This window comes from Salvelinus namaycush, chromosome 7 (genome assembly GCF_016432855.1).
Source record: "Salvelinus namaycush isolate Seneca chromosome 7, SaNama_1.0, whole genome shotgun sequence".
Taxonomy (NCBI): Eukaryota; Metazoa; Chordata; class Actinopteri; order Salmoniformes; family Salmonidae; genus Salvelinus; species Salvelinus namaycush.
This window is the reverse complement of record NC_052313.1, coordinates 20,485,508-20,507,613: the sequence shown is the minus strand read 5'-3', so window position 1 is coordinate 20,507,613 and position 22,106 is coordinate 20,485,508. Positions and strand designations below refer to the sequence as shown.

General features: G+C 45.8%; 1 protein-coding gene across 1 annotated transcript in view; it reads left to right on the top strand.

Moving 5' to 3' along the window:
• LOC120050654 (collagen alpha-1(XXI) chain-like) overlaps nt 1-11,717 on the top strand; it is a 40,105-nt gene extending 28,388 nt beyond the window's left edge. The window contains exons 12-22 of the mRNA XM_038997234.1: nt 1,923-1,967; nt 4,930-4,983; nt 5,367-5,420; nt 5,934-6,005; nt 7,541-7,585; nt 8,051-8,072; nt 8,507-8,653; nt 8,767-8,821; nt 9,278-9,472; nt 11,086-11,163; nt 11,527-11,717. Coding sequence (XP_038853162.1) covers nt 1,923-1,967; nt 4,930-4,983; nt 5,367-5,420; nt 5,934-6,005; nt 7,541-7,585; nt 8,051-8,072; nt 8,507-8,653; nt 8,767-8,821; nt 9,278-9,472; nt 11,086-11,163; nt 11,527-11,717 — 958 coding nt within the window. The remainder of the gene's footprint in view (nt 1-1,922; nt 1,968-4,929; nt 4,984-5,366; nt 5,421-5,933; nt 6,006-7,540; nt 7,586-8,050; nt 8,073-8,506; nt 8,654-8,766; nt 8,822-9,277; nt 9,473-11,085; nt 11,164-11,526) is intronic.
• Nucleotides 11,718-22,106: the final 10,389 nt, after the last annotated feature.

The window sequence follows — 22,106 nt, the reverse complement described above, 5'->3', positions numbered from 1 at the left end:
GGTCAGAGCACAGGTTTTTATCTTTCCATGTGGTATTTGAAAGTCTTCCAGGGAAAATGGATATGTATTTTCAGCAGGTCTGTATAAACAGTACCCCACCCAGACAGCTCCCTTGTTTGCTGTAGAACTCTTTATCTAAAGTGGGAACCGGTATTTGTATCTGCCTTGTAAATACATTATTACATGAATCTATCAATACGTCACACCTCAGACACAGGAAGCAGTCACTAAGGTATTCTATTGTCATTCACTTCTAACCTTAGCCCCTCTACATTGGTTATCACTTTTGCGCTGTGGCTTTGCAGTATTAAGAACATAATTTATTTCCAGGGGTGAAAGTAGAATACATTTCTTCCTCGGTACGGGACCTACCAAAAAATGGTATGGGTCTAATCATAGAATTACATAGTGTCACGCCTAGTCCCGCTTCCCACTTTCCACTCGCAACATACAATGAGTATACCAAACATTAGGAACATCTTCCTAATATTGAGTTGCACCCCCCCCTTTTTCCCATTCGTCGGGACATTGACTGTCGAAAGCGTTCCACAGGGATGCTGGCCCATGTTGACTCCAATGCTTCCCACAGTTGTCAAGCTGGCTTGCTGTCTTTTGGTTGGTGGACCATTCTTGATACACACGGGAAACTGAACGTGAAAAACCCAGCAGCATTGCAGTTCTTGACTGAAACCTGTGCGCCTGGCACCTACTACCATATCCCGTTCAAAGGAAATTAAATATTTTGTCCTGCCCATTCACTGTCTGAATCCATGTCTCAATTGTCTCCAGGCTTAAAAATCCTTCTTTAACCTGCCTCCTCCCCGTCATCTACCCTGATTGAAGTGGATTTAACAAGTGACATCAATAAAGGATCATAGCTTTCACCTGGTCAGTCTGTCATGGAAAGAGCAGGCTGGAAATACACTGAGTATGTTTTGTATACTTCGTGAAAGTCACAACAACACAACAACACAAAATGTCATGACAAAGTGTCATTAGGCCAGAATCCACAGTCTCAGTGTCGGCCACTCATCTCTTCCTTGGCAAACTTTCTGTGTTCTCGTCAAACCACATCGCATTTTGAAGCGTAGGTTATACCACCCATTTCCATGCCTCTGACCTGCGGTGATTATAAAAAGTGGTGTGATAACTTACCGTTTTTCTTAACTTCTTTTATTTATTTTGATAGGCGCATGTTTTACTGGTACGGCGTACCCCCCCCCCCCCCGTACCGGACTGTACCGCCTTACTTTCACCCCTGCTTATTTATTTCAGCGGTATTAGAATAGAGTTTAACACCATATGACTATTTAAACAGGTGAAAATACAGTCTATCACCTCTACTACCTCAGTGGTTAGGTTGATTCCATCTAAGCCAGTGGGTGGCGAGGGCATGTCTTTACAATGGCCCTCTCTGAAATTCTAAGCACGTGGTATATTGGCACTCTGTTCTCCTCTCCTGTGTGTAATTACTTAGCAAAGTGCATGAAGGCCCCGCTGGCTGTAAATGAGGTGAATACAGCGTATCGGACCCCCAGCGGAAACCAGGGGGAAGAGACGCGGGATTCATTAAACCAATTTAGAATGCAAGGAAAACAATCATCACAGCGCATCTGGGCATGTGTTCCAAAGGTCTCCCAATGCCCTCCACTGTGGCTCATCATGGCCTCATTGGAATGGATGACTGGCATGTACTGTATGCAAGGCAAGCACTCCACACTGCAACAAGTGGTTTGCCATGCCAGATCGTTTTATTCATCCTCTCCGCTGTGCCATTCTAGAAATGCCTTAATGGCGGTACTGTAACTAGAGGAAGAGGAAATTAGGAATGGACTACTAAGCAATTAAACTGGGGCCCACTTTTCTTGTCACTCACTGTGCCACTGCTGTGTCAGCTGACCTGCTGTGTGTGTCATCTCCAGGGGATCCGGGGGCTTCCTGGAGGGGCGGGGCCAACAGGACCTCAGGTAAGACTTTCCTATTTGCATGTGAGTAAATAAGAAAGTATTTAAAGGCAGCCTGGCACTGTCAATCAAATGTATTTATAAAGCCCTTTTTACATCAGCCGATGTCACAAAGTGCTGTATAGAAACCCAGCCTAAAACCCTAAACAGCAAGCAATGCAGATGTAGAAGCACTGTCACTTTGTTTGGTAAAGCTGATGTATGGAGCTGGAGAAATGTAAACACTTAAATTCATAGACAGAGCTATGGATGCAAGGACAGTCTTTAAGCCACATGTAAGGACAGAATAAAAAATAACTCTGCTACTAATATCCAGTCAATAACTGTAATAATAGGGGATCAGAGATAGATTGAAACCTGAGACCATATTAGAGTAAGAAAAGTCCCCGGCCTCAAGTCAATACAAGGAGGATTTCTGAGGCACAGAAGTAATTAGATTGACTATACCTTGCAGTGGGAGGCAGTGCATTCATCTCTTCTCATCCAACAGGGAGAGAGAGGAGCACTTGGACAGAAGGGATCAACAGGTCCAAAAGGTCCACAGGTGGGTGTCAACATCTGTACAATGACAAGCAATGCCAGTTCAATGATTTAACCGATTGCACACATACTAGGGTGGCAGGTAGCCTGGTGGCTAAGAGCGTTGGGCCAGTAGCCGAAAGGTCTCCGCTTCGAATCCCTGAACCGACTAGGTGCAAAATGTACCCTTGAGCAAAGCACTTAACCCTAATTACGCCTGTAAGTCGCTCTGGATAAGAGTGTCTACGAAATGATTCAAATGGAAATATAGTAATGAACGAGTATGTCTATGACTTTACTTCAATTGCAGTCATTTTCTCCACGGGAGGAATTACAATTCACATCACGTACTGTAACATGTCTATTTAATTGTCGCTGAAATGCAATTCTCTCTTAATGAATTACCCATTCTGCATTAAGAGAGCTCTGACAGTGTTCCATAAAGGGACTATGATTAGACGAGGTGATTGGGCACCCTCCACTGGTGAGTAAGTAACAGCTTGTCCCTATTCAAGCAGAGCCATCGAGCTGTGCGTCATATGGTGTTCCATTGCTGCCCTCTTCTGGTTCAGTGAAGCTGCATAACTACACGTGTTACTGAGTTAGAGCACTCATCGACATTTGAATTTAAGCTTTTCATCCCCCAAATTTGAATGAATTGTACTGTTTAGTGAAGACATGGTATCTACACTGAGTTACAGTTCATGTGAGGGAATCAGTCAATTGAAATAAACTCATTAGGCCCTAATCTATGGATCTCACATGACTGGGAATAGAACAGAAAAGGTAGGGGTGTGGATCAGAAAACCAGCCAGTATATAGTGTGACCATAATTTGCCTCATGCAGTGCAACACATCTCATTCCCATAGAGTTGATCAGGCTGTTGATTGTGGCCTGTGGAATGTTGTCCCACTCCTCTTCAATGGCTGTGCGAAGTTGCTGGATATTGGCAGGAACTGGAACATGCTGTCATACACGCCGATCCAGAGCATCCCAAACATGCTCAATGGGTGACATGTCTGGTGAGTACGCAGGCCATGGAAGAACTGACTGTGACATTTTCAGCTTCCAGAAATTGTGTACAGATCCTTGCGACATGGGGCCGTGCATTATCCTGCTGAAACATGAGTTGATGACGGCTGATGAATTGCACAGTATCTCTGTGTATTCAAATTGCCATCGATAAAATGCAATTGTGTTCGTTGTCCGTAGCTTATGCCTGCCCATACCGTAACCCCGCTGCCACCACGTGGCACTCTGTTCACAACGTTGACATCAGCAAACCGCTCGCCCACACGATGCCGTACACGCTGTCTGCCATCTGCCTGGTACAGTTGAAACCGGGATTCTTCCATGAAGAGTACACTTCTCCAACGTCCTAGTCGTCTTCGAAGGCGAGCATTTGCCCACTGATGTTGGTTACGACGCCGAACTGCAGTCAGGTCAAGACCCTTGTGAGGATGACGAGCACGCAGATGAGCTTCCCTGAAACGGTTTCTGACAGTTTGTGAAGAAATTCTTCTGTTGTGCAAACACACATTATTAGCAGCAGTCCGGGTGGCTGGTCTCAGACCATCCCGCAGGTGAAGAAGCTGGATATGGAGGTCCTGGGCTGACGTGGAGGTCCTGGGCTGACGTGGTTGCACGTGGTGTGCGGTTGTGAGGCCGGTTGGACGTACTGCCAAATTCTCTAAAACAACGTTTGGAGGCTGCTTAAGGTAGAGAAATGAACATTCAATTATCTGGAAACAGTGGACATTCCTGCAGTCAGCATGCTAATTACATGCTCCCTCAATACTTGAGACATATGTGGCATTGTGTTGTTTGACAAAACTGCACATTTTAGAGTGGCCTTTTATTGTCCCCAGCACAATGTTCACCTGTGTAATGGTAATGCTGTTTAATCAGCTTCTTGATATGCCACAACTGTGAGTTGATTGGATTATCTTTGCAACGGATAAATGCTCACCAACAGGGAGCACAAAATGTGCGAGAAATAAGCTTTTAGTGTGTATGGAACATTTCTGGGATCTTTTATTTCAGCTCATGAAACACGGGACCAACACTTCACATGTCGTGGTTATATTTTTGTTCAGTGCAGTTTTTAACTTCACATTAATGACCCTCGTACAAATACTCACACATACTTGTGGTCTGGGATATAGTTTTGAACACATTACATTACTCTATATCAGTGATTAACATGCAAATAGACCGGTTGCAGTGATTAATAACAGTAGTCATCCTAACATGAACAAAGAGGAACAGTAGCTAAGTGTATTTGCAGATGGGTAGGGTTAAAGCCTCATTGCACATCCCCTTTTTATAAAATGAACCAGAATGGGGCATCTGCCATCTAATTCCCTCTCAGTGGTTGGTGACTAAGCTGTCACGCATCCTGTCACACTGCCTGCAGGCCAACTGTCTGTGTTTTTATATGCCCAGGGAATTCAAGGCCCCCAGGGAGACCCTGGAGCCAGTGGACGCGATGGCCCAAAGGTTTGTCCATCACCCATTTTAATTAGCGATTATGCTAATGCTGCAGCTTTTCATCCCCAGTGTATGGGCTCTTCTCTACTCTCCGAATGGCTTACTGATAATACTAGAATTATCTCTCCCAATGTGATATTTCTTTACCAAAGTGCGTTTCGGGTGTAAAAGTAATTCTAGTCTTTCATTGTTGAGTAAATAGACTATTGTCTTGAATTTTACAAAGGAAGCTTCATCAGCTCTGTGTTTGTTGGCAATGCTGTGTGTGTGCATGTGTGTTTGTGCGTGTTTGAGTGCGTGCATGTGTTTGTGTGTGAATGTGTGCGTGCGAACGTGTGTGTGTGTGTGTGTGTCAGTGTTTTGCTTGCTAATTCCTATGTGTCTGTTTTCAGGGAAGCGAGGGGCAGCGAGGTTCCGATGGCTCTCCAGGAATGCCAGGCCAAAAGGTGAGAAAGGCACCAGAGACACACTCCATGATCGATGAGACTATGGACAGACAACATACATCCCTGGTTAAGTAAAAAGCTGAGGGATGGGGCTAGAGAAATGCAACCACTCTCAAATTCATAGACAGAGCTATGGATCCAAGGACTGACCAGCCATGATATCAAAATTATAGTTTTAACCATGTCTTGAGGCTGTATAGTGTGTCTTTACATTTACTTTGTTTACGAACATTGGAGTAAAACAAGCATCGATTTTGGGTTCTGATGGGGTCTGACCGTTGAACTAAACTCATGAGGCATTTAGAAGTTATATTCTTCAATCAATAGGTACATATCATTAAGTTATAAGTACAAAAATGTATGTAGCAACTGCAGATTGACCCGTTAACGGTTAAAGTTAATATTGGGGCAGGGGAAGCTGACCCTAGCGCTCTGCCTACAGACTACTTCCACCCAGAGCCTGCGCTAAGAAGACTTACCCCAGCTATTTATCATGCTTTTTTTACTCTTTAGGGCACACCAGGAGAGGCAGGCTTCCTTGGGTCCCCGGGCACTAATGGCCTACCTGGGTTCAAAGGTCCCAAGGTAAGGACATCAGCATGCACCACCATAGACTTCAGGTCTCAATGAATCTTTCCTTGATTCCTTGCACCCGCTTTCCTTGCTTCTTTCTCAAAAAGCATTAGACAAGAAGGTCTGAGGGGAGGGGCCTTTGACTTTCTCCAATACGGTTGAGAAGGAGACAAGGAGATAGGATGCAAAGAATCACAGAAAGACGAATTGAGATAGAGCCCAAATCTCAGATAAAATAACAGTGTTATTGCCTGTAGGGGGGCCTTTTGGCTTAATGAGGCAGTGTGCGGCTCTAAAGACATGATTTATGAATGATTTATGGTTCTCGGTATCAGGGAGCTTGTTCATTTGCCTGTTTTGCAGTAAGCTCTGATGTCTTTTTGAATAATGCATATTTCATTCCTCTTACGTGTTCTCATTCACACGCACTGAGAGCTTGTCCTTCAGACTGTATGCAGGCACGCCCAGACGCCTACTTGGTTATTACAGCCATATGTTATACACTGTTTTTCAGGGAGAAACTGGAGAGGCGGGTCCCAGAGGAAGTCAGGTATTGTCATCTTCTGTCTTGTCTGTCTCTGAAACAAGGGGTGGTTCAGTTCATTGTCATTTATTCTTGTCATAGTGACATTTAGTTATTGGGTTGGTGGATGGTTGTTTGCAGTGACCTATAGAGCTCGCCATACACAGCACATAAAACAAGGACTAGTGATTGTCTTATTATCCAAACGATCAAGTTCATACTTAGAACCATGTACTCTTCTGTACTTAGAACCTTATACTGCATTTACAACACTCCTTAGTGGCCCTGTGGTTAGACTGTCAGCCTTGAGATTGGAAGGTTGGGAGTTCAATCCCCGGCCGAGTCATACCAAAGACAAAAAATGGTACCCAATGGTTCTCTGCTTGGCACTCAGCATTAAGTAGATTGGGGGTAAGGCTCTGCGATAGACTAGAGTCCTGTCCAGGTTGTGTACTACATCAAGCTGCCTTATGCTACAGAAACAGGAGATAGGCTCCTGCTCCTATGAGCTCTTAGGCAAGGCTACTTTCTTTACCCTGTAGGCTCCTATACTGCACGTAGTCCTACACTATATTTAGAGCACTGTACTGTACGTACTCATATCTCTCCAGGACACTGACAAGAAAATAATGAGTGTTAGTCATGTCTTAATCACGAGGAACAAAGCTTTTCCTGCACCGAAGTCAGTCCTCCCTTAAGGACCCTGTGCTGTGACCACAGAGTGTAGTGTCTTTGGCTCTGTGCTTTGATTTGTGCTTCCTATAGCCTTACAATCACAGCAGGGCGACCGTGATAGAGGCAGACTTCAGAGCAGAGTGGTTGGAAGGGAGGGAAGAGAGGGGAGGTAGGGGAAACTCAGGTGATGTGTTTTTTAAAGGTCAATGAGACCCTTGCGTCTCTCCTTGGCTGTGAATACTAATGATGACCTTTTAGTGGCGAGTGCTCTCCTATACCCTCCTATGATGCCTCCCATCTTCCTACCCTCTCCCATCATCCATCCCCCCAACCCTGTATCTTGTTCCAGGGCGAACGAGGCACCGATGGGGCCCTTGGGAACCCCGGCTTACCGGTGAGTGCAGTTACATGACCAGGGCACTGGGTGGCAGTGGATATCAAATCAACTTTAACTACAAAACGTTTTATTCCTTGGTCTTCACAAAGCCCCCCCCCCCCCCCCCCCTTCACAGATGGCGCCTCGGCCAATATCAGGCACAGTGGATTTGCCTGTCACTTTTACATAACACTATTTATGGGTAAACAATTTGTAGTCAACTTTCCCTGTGGCCATTGCACTGGCTGTGACTCGTATTTGATATACAACAGCATTAGGCCAACAGTATGTCGGTTTATTCAACAACAAAAAAATACCTCTGCGTCAACTGTAGTAAGTAAGACTGCAGCAAGGAACAAAATATTTGTACTTTTATCAGAGCAGAGTGAATGAAGAGCTTCTGAAAGAGAGCGTTTCTTTGATATTCAAGCAGAACTTTTTTAACAGGCTCTTTCTCTCATTTTCCTCTTCCTTTTCTGCCAGGGTGAAGCTGGACCCAGGGGAGGCAAAGGACAGGTTTGTAGAATTACACTGCTGCATTAGATATAATCCATTCTGCCTCATTCTACACCAGAGACCAGATCCTCTCAAGCCATCTGAGCTGAGGAACACTACTGAACACGTCATACCATGAAGCCTCCGACATCACACCCGCAGGGTCTAGACATGACAGTAAACCTACTGTGAAATCCATATCACATCAGGCCCTTGAACACCAAGTTCAACATTCACATTTTAAAAGATACATGTCGGCATATTTCCACTATGATTTCTTTGAACACCTATTCTGGAACGCTTATTCATTTTCTAGTCTCAAGGCAGATATATTGTAGGCTATAACAGACATTTTAAATGAAAACGAGCTCTGTATGCAAAAGTCCTATATACTGTGTTTAGTTATATACAGTTTGTGACCATATTTCTCCTCACGATCATCAGAAAGGCCTCACGGGGGATATCGGTGTCAGAGGCACCGATGGGAAGAAAGGGGGCATGGGACATGTGGGGGCCGCTGGCCCACGGGGATCTCCCGGCGAGGACGGGTTGCCTGGGCAACCGGGAACGCCGGGCTACCCTGGGAAGCCTGTGAGTTCTCCTGAATCCTGGCCTTTCTCTAAAAGCACCCTGTCCATTTCTCCATACCTTCGCCATCCAGACATCAACCGTCTTACCCATTTGGCCTTATCTGTGTCTTACAGGGGAAGCCTCCCTCTGACGACCACATGATGAAGCTCTGCGGCGATGTGTTGCGGAGTAAGTACCTGTCACCGCCCGCCCAGCGGTAGCTATGCAGTGTCAATAACTAAAGTGCAAATTGAAGTAAGCTGGAAAGCGTGCGGCTCGTTGTTGACTCAGCAGCTTAAGACTGTAGGGATTAAACAATACACATATTGAAATGTAAATTGAGTGTAGGGATCTGACTACGCCTTAGAATCCATGTTCAAAATGAATATGTATTGGTTAGGGCAGGAAGGTAAAACGGTAACATCATTACAGCATCATATTACAGTTAATAGCAATATGTTTATCTGGTGCTATTAATATTTTAGCTGCGGTAATACGTGGGCTATTTTTCCAGGTGTACTCAAATAAAGAAGTTTAAATCATGAGACATATGAATGACTGTAAACAATGGTTCCCTTAATACCTTGATTGATTGACTGATTAACATTGATTTGATTGAACCAAATTGTGCTCGGGCCCTCCCAGATCAGCTCCCCCAGCTGCTGCAGACACTAGCCCCTCTCAGCAGATGTGAGCCGTGTGAGACGGTGAAGGGACACCCGGGACAGCCTGGAGCACCAGGACTCAAAGGTTCCTCAGGAACCCCGGGCTATCCCGGTAGAATCGGCTCACCAGGATACCCAGGAACCCCCGGCATGCAGGGGCCCCAGGGAGTCAAAGGTAAAACACCTGTACAGAAACCCCAAAGACTCTACTGAGTGTTTGGTAACGCATTAATCTACAGGTTAGGATAAAGGAATTATGACATGGTAACACATATGGAAATAAAACATTACTCCCCTATAATTCACCTATGAACCACGTATGTGTACGGAATTACAGAGATGACTACATTTATATAATTGGTTATAAGGAGCAATGAGCTGAACACCATAGCTAGTCTTGTAAAGCACTTTGCTGGTAATTATTTTATTTCACCTTTATTTAACCAGGTAGGCCAGTTGAGAACAAGTTCTCATTTACAACTGCGACCTGGCCAAGATAAAGCAAAGCAGTGCGACACAAACAACAACACAGAGTTACACATGGAATAAACAAGCGTACAGTCAATAACACAATAGAAAAAATAGTCTATATACAGTGTGTGCAAATGGCGTGAGGAGATAAGGCAATAAATAGGCCATAGTAGCGTAAGTAATTACAATTTAGCAAATTAACACTCGAGCGATAGATGTGCAGATGATGATGTGCAAGTAGAAATAGTGGTGTGCAAAAGAGCAAAAAATATAATTAAAACAATATAGGGATGAGGTAGGTAGATTGGATGGGCTGTGTACAGCTGCAGAGATCGGTTAGCTGCTCAGATAGGTGATGTTTAAAGTTACTGAGGGAGATATAAGTCTCCAACTTCAGCGATTTTTGCAATTCGTTGCAGTCATTGGCAGCAGAGAACTGGAAGGAAAGGCGGCCAAAGGAGGTGTTGGCTTTGGGGATAACCAGCGAGATATAGCTGCTGGAGCGCGTGCTACGGGTGGGTGTTGTTATCATGACCAGTGAGCTGACATAAGGCGGAGCTTTACCTAGCAAAGAGTTATAGATGACCTAGAGCCAGTGGGTCTGGCGACGAATATGTAGAGAGGGCCAGCCGACGAGAGCATACAGGTCGCAGTGGTGGGTGGTATATGGGGCTTTGGTGACAAAATGGATGGCACTGTGATAGACTGCATCCAGTTTGCTGAGTAGAGTGTTGGAGGCTATTTTGTAAATGACATCGCCGAAGTCGAGGATCGGTAGGATAGTCAGTTTTACGAGGGTATGTTTGGCGGCATGAGTGAAGGGGGCTTTGATATGAGTCTGGAAGGAGAGTTTACAGTCTAACCAGACACCTAGGTATTTGTAGTTGTCCACATATTATAAGTCAGAACCGTCCAGAGTAGTGATGCTAGTCAGGCGGGTGCGGGCAGCGATCGGTTGAAAAGCATGCATTTAGTGTTACTAGCATTTAAGAGCAGTTGGAGGCCACGGAAGGAATGTTGTATGGCATTGAAGATTGTTTGGAGGTTTGTTAACACAGTGTCCAAAGAAGAGACAGCGTAGAGGTGGATCAGGGAATCACCCGCAGCAAGAGCGACATTGTTGATATATACAGAGAGAAGAGTCGGCCTGAGAATTGAATTAAATACAATACACTACTGTAAATACATTTTCAATGTATTTACAGCTTCATAGAAAGTGTTACCCACTTGAAGTAACAGTGGAGTATGTTATGTTAGCAGGTGAGCTAGAGTCATGTTGGTTCTATACACAGTATAATGATTAGAAATCATCTTTAGGTGACACTGGACCAAGAGGACTCAAAGGCACCAAAGGAGAGGGTCATCCAGGGTTGCCAGGCCCTACTGGACAGTCAGGTAAGCTAACAGAATGGCGAATTAACCATTGGGCACTAACGATATGCTAGTTGTTGATTAGCCGTACACCTAGGGATTAGCACCTAGGGATTCAGAGATTGAACAGGCTAAAGAGGCTAGTTAGTGTTTAATCACGACTAATTTGCCCCTTCTATCAGCGATTGGAGTCTTTTAAAAAGGTATCCTCCAGAGAGCATAAACTGCTAGCTCGCTTGCTATACCGACACAAATGTTCTTCTAGAGCCTCATATCCCATCACTCCATATGAAACCATCACCATTGATTATTCTGAAACATGAAAACACACTGCTCATTCTGTGGAGTCATATCCCCTTATAGTATTTCTTCTTAATAACGGGCCAGGAGTTCAGGGGCCTCGCGGATCGGATGGCATCGGACGCCCGGGCACTCAGGGGATGCCTGGGAAGTCAGGAAGTCCCGGAATGCCAGGGAAACAGGGGTCATCAGGACTACCAGGAGTGTGTGACATGTCTTCTTGCTACCAGGCCTACAACCTCAGGAATGACCCCTACAGCAAAGGGCCCAACTTCTGAGAGGAAGGGGCCCCTAGAGGGGAGGACGGGCTTCAATGTGGGAGTCAAGATGCAACGTCATACAGTACTTTAAGACAGTGATGTCCAATCTTTTCGGCAAAGGGGAGTGTTTAGCTGAAGGCTTTTGCTCCAGCCATACACTAACACACCTGAATATGGAATAAAGGTCTGCACCCACACTGGCTCTTTGCATATAAGATTGGACACCTATGCTTAAACGCCCTCTCCTCGTGGACACCCAGACGTTTCACATATTTGTTCTAGCCCTGAACTGGCACACCTGATTCCATTAGTAAAGGGCTTGGTGATAATTGACTAATTGAATCAGGTGTGCCAGTTTAGGTCTACAACAAATATGTAAAAATACCTATGGTCCCTGAGGAGACGGTTGGGAAACCCTGTTTAAGGCATATGGGAGTCCACTTTGCTGTTCAGTAGAAATATTTGTCCCGATTAACTGAAACTAGGTCTATATTGAGACATATGCGTGGTTTCATATACTGTATGTTTGTAGGTTTCAGGATAAATGATAGAAACCATATGTTTTGGACTTTAATGGTGATTGTCCAAAGAGAATCATCATAGTCCTTGGTACTGTAACGCTACCTCCTTGCTGGACACGAGGCATTACATATAAGTACACCAATGAAAAATGTTTTGTAAAACCAGGGTGTGAAACATATTTAAAAAATGTTATACCATAAGATGTTGTTGTCAAGCCCTCCATATGTAAATATTTTACAGCATGTCAAAATGTAAATATGTTGTGGGCTGAGGTAAACACAGAGTAACTGCTAATTAGTACAATAACAGGCTACCTGGATTCAACCACAGAATGTGCTAATATACTAAGTGCCTGGTGTATTTTTACAAGACAACATTGTGAGTATTTCGGCTTAAAATGTATCCCAACTACGAAAACTGTACTGTAGATAATATATTAATTCACCTTGTGCCTTTATAAACCCATACCATAAATGAAATTAAACCTCAGGAACTACTTCAAATGTGTTTTTCATATCTTTGTTAAAACATGTTCTTTGTTTGATACAGCCAAATGATTCATATTGCATTGTCCATACTTCATGTAAAAACATTTATTTTACTTTAAATATCATACTATACCTTAAAATAGTACAGTATACATCCTGATTTAACTACATGGGTTAGAGGATGTGCTATACCTCCTGATTTAACTACAGGGGCTAGAAGATGTGCTATACTTCCTGATTTAACTACAGGGGCTAGATGATGTGCTATACCTCCTGATTTAACTACAGAGGCTAGATGATGTGCTATACTTCCTGATTTAACTACAGAGGCTAGATGTGCTATACTTCCTGATTTAACTACAGGGGCTACATGATGTGCTATACCTCCTGATTTAACTACAGGGGGTACATGATGTGCTATACCTCCTGATTTAACTACAGGGGTACATGATTTGCTATACCTCCTTATTTAACTACAGGGGCTAGATGATGTGCAATACCTCCTGATTTAACTACAGGGGCTACATGATGTGCCATGGGAGATGACAGACGCTGGCATGTGTATGAATGGTTTAGCTGTTTTGGAGTTTTTTTGTTTTTTTTACATTTAAAATATTGTAATATATTTTCAGATGCTTTTATGTATTTTATGATATCCAAGTTTCCATCTTTAACATCAACTGTTATGTGGTTATATGATTGGACTGTACTGTATATGGGTGATTCTTCATGAGGGGTGCAAAAAAACATCTAAGTATACAAACGTAGGACATTTATTTACTTCCTGATATGTTCTCATACAATCCAAGGCAATAACAAACATACAGTTACATTTAATATAGTACAAAGTAATTGTTTATACAGCTATTTCTATTCAGAGGTGGCTGTCCCAAACCCTGACTCCTAAACTTCATGTTTGAAAATAAAGCAATTCATGATTTTTGTAATTTTTTAAACACTTATTTCAATAGAACATCTTGAGTAGTTCTATTATTACATTCAATGCTACTGATCTAATTAGCAGTTTTGTTTATTTTTAAACGTCTTTCAAAAAAGAAATGCTTTTGATGTCACTACTGAAACACTCACAATAATAGACTAGAATGAATGTGTCTTAATAAGCCAGGGTTTCCCAAACTCGGTCCCGGGGCCCCCCCTGTGTGCACATTTTTTTCTTTCTTTCCCCTAGCACTACACATCTGATTCAAAAAATCAAAGCCTGATGAAGAGTTGGTTATTTGAATCAGCTGTGTAGTGCTAGAGCAAAAAAACAAAAAACTAAACCCCAGGATTGAATTTGGGAAACACTGCCTTAAGCCACAACCCTACAAATATCACCAGGTGATGGGATTGCACCCCTCCAGCATGGCCACATGGTGAGTAGTATGTCTGCAAACATTTTGAAGAAAATTAGTTAGCAAGTTGGTAAATCTTCATGTATTTTTACGAAGTGTCACTACCGAAATATCAATAAATATGTGAAGCAAGGGTTTTTCTTAATTTATTTAACTATTTTCTACATTGTAGAATAATATGGAACACATAAGGAATCATGTAGTAACCAAAAAAGTGTCAAACAAATCAAAACATATTTTAGATTCTTCAAAGTAGCAACCCTTTGCCTTGGTATGCAATCTGGTTTCCGCTCAGGTTATGGATGTGTCACTGCAACCTAAAAGGTCCTCAATGATTTCACCATTGCCCTTGATTCTAAGCACTAGCGGTTCTGGGGGAGGGGGGGGCAGTGCCCCAGTGAAAACAATTTTGGACCCCCTTGTGGCCCCCCTAAATGTGGAGTATGAAATAATTTTTACATAACAAATTTTTGCTGTCGTTCTTTGTTTACACCCGTTATTAGATAGTGGCAACGATGATGATTATGAACATGGTCTTTTGCCTGCTAATGCCTGCAATGCAGTGAAGAAAACGATATGACAACAATAACGTCTAATGTAACTGGCCCCTCTAAAAGTACAACTGGCCCCAGCTTGGCCCCCCCAGTTGAAATGGTCTAGAACCGCCACGGATTCTAAGCAATGTTGTGCTGCTATTTTTATTGACTTGGCCAAAGCTTTTGATACGGTAGACCATTCCATTCCTGTGGGCCGGCTAAGGAGTATTGGTGTCTCTGAGGGGTCTTTGGCCTGGTTTGCTAACTATCTCTCTCAGAGTGCAGTGTATAAAGTCAGAACATTTGCTGTCTCAGCCACTGCCTGTCACCAAGGGTGTACCCCAAGGCTCGATCCTAGGCTCCACACTCTTCTCAATTGACATCAACAACATAGCTCAGGCAGTAGGAAGCTCTCATCAATTTATATGCAGATAATACAGTCTTATACTCAACTGGCCCCTCCCCGGATTTTGTTTCTTAGTGTCCAACAAGCTTTTTCTGCCCTTAACCTTGTTTTGAACACCTCCAAAACAAAGGTCATGTGGTTTGGTAAGAAGAATGACCCTCTCCCCACAGGTGTGATTACTACCTCTGAGGGTTTAGAGCTTGAGGTAGTCACCTCATACAAGTACTTGGGCGTATGACTAGACTGTACACTGTCCTTCTCTCAGCACATCGATTTGTGCTGAGCACTTCTCTCAAATCTGCAGCCTAAAGTTAAATCTAGACTTGGTTTCCTCTATCGTAATCGACTCCTCTTTCACCCCAGCTGCCAAACTAACCTTGATTCAGATGACCATCCTGCCCATGCTAGATTATGGAGACATAATTTATAGATCAGCAGGTAAGGGTGCTCTCGAGCGGCTAGATGTTCTTTACCATTCGGCAATCAGATTTGACACCTCTTAGATATGTTTAAGTCGGAAAAATAGACATTGCAACTCCCATGTATTAAAATGTAAATTTGTCTGTCAGTGATGTTCATAACATCCCACAGACAAAGGCAGTAAAAGTATTCGGAAGTTTGGATGACTGAGGTTCCCACTGTAAGCTGCCTGTTACTCAGGTCCAGAAGCTAGGATATGCATATAATTAGATAGAAAACACTCTACAGTTTCTAAAACTGTTAAAATAATGTCTGTGAGTATAACAGAACTGATATGGCGGGTGAAAAACAGAGGAGAATCCATCCGGATTTTTGTTGTTGAGGTCACCACTCATTGAAATGGCTGTCTATGGGAAAATCAAAGGAATACCTTCCAGATTGCTTCCAGTAGATGTCAACAGTCTTTAGAAAGAGTTTCAGGCTTGTTTTTTGAAAAATTTGCTTTTCTAGGTGGCTCCCATTTTGGCTGTAGTATTGTGGCGCGCGTGGATGAGGGCTTCGTTATTTATCTCCGGTAATGAACATACTATTCTCCGTCTTAAATTGTATTGTTTATTTACATATTAGGGTACCTGAGGATTGTTTAGAAACGTTTTTGACTTGTTTGGACGAAGTTTATTGGTAACTTTTGGGATTCCTTTGTATGCATTTTGAACGAGGGAAACCGGTGGATTACTGAATCAAGCGTGTCAACTAAACTGACTTTTTTGGGATATAAAGAAGGACTTTATCTGTCACACCCTGGCCTTTGTTATATATATTTTCTTGATTAGTTTAGTTAGGTCAGGGTGTGACATGGGGGATGTTTGTGTGTTTTGTCTAGTTTAGGGTGTGTGTATTGTTTAGGGGGTTTTGTAGTATGTATGGGGTTGTGTTCAGTGTAGGTGTTTAGGAAAGTCTATGGTTGCCTGATTTGGTTCTCAATCAGAGACAGCTGTTTATTGTTGTCTCTGATTGGGAGCCATATTTAAGGCAGCCATAGGCTTTAGGTGTTTGTGGGTAATTGTCTATGTTGAACGTTTGTAGCTTGTGTATGCACTAACGTTTGTAGCTTCATGGTCGTTTGTTGTTTTGTAAAAGTGTTCGTTTAGTGTTTCGTCATCTCTAATAAAAGAAGATGTCTTCATATCCCGCTGCGCCTTGGTCCGCTTATTATGACGGTCGTGACAGAATTACCCACCAAACCAGGACCAAGCAGCGGGGTAAAAAGCAGCAGCAGCGATGTCAAGACTCCTGGACGTGGGAGGAAATCCTAGACGGGAGAGGACCCTGGGCACAGCCAGGGGAATATCACCGCCCCAAGGCAGAGATGGAGGCAGCACGGCGACACGGTAGGAAGCCCGAGAGACAGCCCAAAAAAATTCTTGGGGGGGGGCACTTGGAGCAGTCGGCGAAGTTGAGGGGTGAGTCTGAGATTGTCGAGGAGTTATTGGACAGATTGGAGGAGAGTGAACGAAGGGGAGATTATGAGACATTCGAGGAGTTGTTGACGAAATTGGAGGAGAGTGAAGAGAGAGAGCTGTTGGTTTGGCAGAGTATGCATGGCATTCTCCCTGAGGAGCGTGTTAGCTGTCCGATGCCACCTGTGTCAGTTCCTCGTACTCAGCCTGAAACTTGTGTTAAAGTTCCGGAAGATTTGATGCCGGCTATACACACCAGGTCTCCAGTACACCTTCGCAACCCGGTGTGTCCTGTTCCTGCTTCTTGCACTCATCCTGAGATGCGTGTCCCCAACCCGGTACCACCAGTTCCGGCACCACGCACTAGGTCTAATGTGCGTCTCCAGAGCCCTGTACGCACTGTTCCTGCTCCCCGCACTAGCCTTGAGGTGCGTGTCTCCAGCCCATTACCACCAGTGCCTACACCACGCACCAAGCCTCCTTTGCGCCTCCAGAGTCCTGTGCGTCCTGTTGCTGTTCCCCGCACTAGCCCTGAGATGCGTGTCCCCAGCCCGGTACCACCAGTGCTGGCACCACGCACTAGGCCTAATGTGCGTCTCCAGGGTCCAGTATGCCCTGTTCCTTCTCCCCGCACTAGCCTTCAGGTGCGTGTCCCCAGCCCGGTACCACCAGTTCCGGCACCACGCACCAAGCCTCATGTGCGTCTCCAGAGCACTGTACGCACTGATCCTTCTCCCCGCACTCGCCCTGAGGTGCGTGCCCTCAGCCCGGTACCACCAGTCCCGGTACCACGCACCAGGCCTATAGTGCGCATCGAGAACTCAGTGTGCCCTGTTCCTGCTCCCCGCACTAGCCTTGAGGTGCGTGTCTCCAGTCCGGTACCACCAGTTCCGGCACCACGCACCAGGCCTACTGTGCGCCTCAGCAGGTCAGAGTCGGCCGTCTGCCCAACGCCGCCTGCACTGCTCGTCTGCCCAGCGCCGTCTGAGCCGCCTGCCTGCCCAACGCCATCTGAGCCATCCGTCTGCCCAGCGCCATCTGAGCCATCCGTCTGCCCAGCGCCATCTGAGCCATCCGTCTGCCCAGCGCCATCTGAGCCATCCGTCTGCCCAGCGCCATCTGAGCCATCCGTCTGCCCAGCGCCATCTGAGCCATCCGTCTGCCCAGCGCCATCTGAGCCATCCGTCTGTCCCGAGCCGTCAGAGCCGCCCGTCTGTCCCGAGCCGTCAGAGCCGTTCGTCAGTCAGGAGCCGCTAGAGCCGCCAGTCAGCCAGGATCCGCCAGAGCCGCCAACCAGCCAGGATCCTCCAGAGCCGCCAACCAGCCAGGATCCTCCAGAGCCGCCAACCAGCCAGGATCCTCCAGAGCCGCCAACCAGCCAGGATCCTCCAGAGCCGCCAACCAGCCAGGATCCTCCAGAGCCGCCAACCAGCCAGGATCCTCCAGAGCCGCCAACCAGCCAGGATCCTCCAGAGCCGCCAACCAGCCAGGATCCTCCAGAGCCGCCAGTCAGCCAGGATCGTCCAGAGCCGCCAGTCAGCCAGGATCGTCCAGAGCCGCCAGTCAGCCATGAGCAGCCAGAGCAGCCAGTCAGCCATGAGCAGCCAGAGCCGCCAGCCAGCCATGAGCAGCCAGAGCCGCCAGCCAGCCATGAGCAGCCAGAGCCGCCAGCCAGCCATGAGCAGCCAGAGCCGCCAGCCAGCCATGAGCAGCCAGAGCCGCCAGCCAGTCATGAGCAGCCAGAGCCGCCAGTCAGCCATGAGCAGCCAGAGCCGCCAGCCAGCCATGAGCAGCCAGAGCCGTCAGCCAGCCATGAGCAGCCAGAGCCGTCAGTCAGCCATGAGCAGCCAGAGCCGTCAGCCAGCCATGAGCAGCCAGAGCCGTCAGCCAGCCATGAGCAGCCAGAGCCGTCAGCCAGCCATGAGCAGCCAGAGCCGTCAGCCAGCCATGAGCAGCCAGAGCCGTCAGCCAGCCAGGATCCGCCAGAGCCGTCAGCCAGCCAGGATCCGCCAGAGCCGTCAGCCAGCCAGGATCCGCCAGAGCCGTCAGCCAGCCAGGATCCGCCAGAGCCAGCCAGCCAGGATCCGCCAGAGCCAGCCAGCCAGGATCCGCCAGAGCCAGTCAGCCAGGATCCGCCAGAGCCAGTCAGCCAGGATCCGCCAGAGCCATCTGCCAATCCGGAGCTGCCCCTCAGTCCGGAGCTGCCCCTCAGTCCGGAGCTGCCCCTCAGTCCGGAGCTGCCCCTCAGTCCGGAGCTGCCCCTCAATCCGGAGCTGCCCCTCAATCCGGAGCTGCCCCTCAGTCCGGAGCTGCCCCTCAGTCCGGAGCTGCCCCTCAGTCCGGAGCTGCCCCTCAGTCCGGAGCTGCCCCTCAGTCCGGAGCTGCCCCTCAGTCCGGAGCTGCCCCTCAGTCCGGAGCTGCCCCTCCGTCCAGTGGCGCCCTATGGGATGGTATTCAGTCCGGGACTCGCCGTTCCAGAGGCGCCACCAAAGCGGGTAGTGACTATGGTGGAGGGGGGACAACGTCCCGCACCCGAGCCGCCACCATAGGAAGGCCCACCCGGACCCTCCCCTTCTGTGTCAGGTTTTGCGGCCGGAGTCCGCACCTTTGGGGGGGGGGGGGGGTACTGTCACACCCTGGCCTTTGTTATATATATTTTCTTGATTAGTTTAGTTAGGTCAGGGTGTGACATGGGGGATGTTTGTGTGTTTTGTCTAGTTTAGGGTGTGTGTATTGTTTAGGGGGTTTTGTAGTATGTATGGGGTTGTGTTCAGTGTAGGTGTTTAGGAAAGTCTATGGTTGCCTGATTTGGTTCTCAATCAGAGACAGCTGTTTATTGTTGTCTCTGATTGGGAGCCACATTTAAGGCAGCCATAGGCTTTAGGTGTTTGTGGGTAATTGTCTATGTTGAACGTTTGTAGCTTGTGTATGCACTAACGTTTGTAGCTTCACGGTCGTTTGTTGTTTTGTAAAAGTGTTCGTTTAGTGTTTCGTCATCTCTAATAAAAGAAGATGTCCTCATATCCCGCTGCGGCTTGGTCCGCTTATTATGACGGTCGTGACATTATCGAAACAAACAACCATTTGTTATGTAGCTGGGACCCTTGGGATTGCAAACAGAGGAAGATCTTCAAAGGTAAGTGATTTATTTTATCGCTGTTTCTGACTTTCGTGACGCCTCTGCTTGTTTGGAAAATGTTTGTAATGCTCTTGTACACGGGGCGCTGTCCTCAGATAATCGCATGGTATGCTTTCGCTGTAAATCCTGTTTGAAATCTGACAAAGCGGCTGGATTAACAAGAAGTTAAGCTTTTAAACAATGTAATACTACAATGTAATATTTTTATCAATGTTTAAAATTACGAATTTTGTATTTTGAATTAGGCGCTCTGCAATTTCACCGGATGTTGTCGAGGTGGGGCGGTAGCGGCACGCCTAGCCCAAAAAGGACACATCACTGCACTTTATGCTCTTCTGTAAACTGATCAACTCTGTATACCTGCAGCAACACCCACTGGTTGATGCTTATTTATAAAACCCTCTTAGACCTCACGCCCCCCTATCTGAGATATCTACTGCAGCCCTCATCCTCCACATACAACACCCGTTCTGCCATTCACATTCTGTTAAAGGTCCCCAAAGCACACACATCCCTGGGTCGCTTGTCTTTTCAGTTCACTGCAGCTAGCGACTGGAACGAGCTGCAAAAAACACTCAAACTGGACAGTTGTATCTCAATCTCTTCATTCAAAGACTCAATCATGGACACTCTTACTGAGTTGTGGCTGCTTTGCATGATGTATTGTTGTCTCTACCTTCTTGACCTTTGTGCTGTTGTCTGTGCCCAACAATGTTTGTACCCTGTTTTGTGCTGCCACCATGTTGTGCTGCTGCCATGTTATGTTGTTACTATGTTGTTGTCATGTTGTGTTGCTACCATGCTGTCTTGTCATGTGTTGCTGCCATGCTATGTTGTCATCTTAGGTCTCTCTTTATGTAGTGTTGTGTTCTCTCTTGTCGTGATGTGATTTTTGTCCTATATTTTTATTGAATTTATTTGTATTTTTAATCCCAGCCCCCATCCCCACAGGAAGCCTTTTGCCTTTTGGTAGGCCATCATTGTAAATAAGAATTTGTTCTTAACTGACTTGCCTAGTTAAATAAAGGTTAAATAAGAAAATTAAATGACAGCTTTGCAAACTCTTGGCATTCTCTCAACCAGCTTCATGAGGAATTATTTTCCAACAGTCTTGAAGGAGTTCCCACATATGCTGAGCACTTGTTGGCTGCTTTTCCATCACTCTGTGGTCCAACTCATCCAAAACCATCTCAAATGGTTTGAGGTTGGGTGATTGTGGAAAAGGTTAAATAAGAAAATTAAATGACAGCTTTGCAAACTCTTGGCATTCTCTCAACCAGCTCAGGAATTATTTTCCCAGGTCATCTGATGCAGCACTCCATCACTCTCCTTCTTGGTCAAATAGCCTTTACACAGCCTGGAGGTGTGTTTTGAATCATTGTCCTGTTGATAAACAAATAATAGTCCCACTAAGCGCAAACCAGATGGGATGGTGTATCACTGCAGAATGCTGTGGTAGCCATGTTGGTTAAGTGTGCCTTGAATTCTAAATAAATCACTGACAATGTCACCAGCAAAGCACCATCACACCTCCTCCTCCATGCTTCACGGTGGGAACCACACATGTGGAGATCATCTGTTCACCTACTCTACAAAGACACGGCGGTTGGAACCAAAAGTCTCAAATTTGGACTCATCAGACCAAAGGACAGATTTCCACCAGTCTAATGTCCATTGCTCGTGTTTCTTGGCCCAAGCAAGTCTCTTCTTCTTATTGGTGTCCTTTAGTAGTGGTTTCTTTGCAGCAATTCGACTATGAAGACCTGATTCACGCAGTCTCCTCTGAACAGTTGATGTTGATGTGTCTGTTACTTGAACTCTGTGAAGCATTTATTTGGGCTGCAATCTGAGGTGCAGCTAACTGTAATGAACTTATCCTCTGCAGCAGAGGTAATTCTAGATCTTCCTTTCCTGTGGCAGTCCTCATGAGAGCCAGTTTCATCATAGCATTTGATGGTTTTTGCGACAGCACTTGAAGAAACTTTCAAAGTTCTTGAAATGTTCAGAATTAACTGACCTTCCTGTCTTAAAGTAATGGACTGTTGTTTCTCTTTGCTTATTTGAGCTGTTCTTGCCATAAT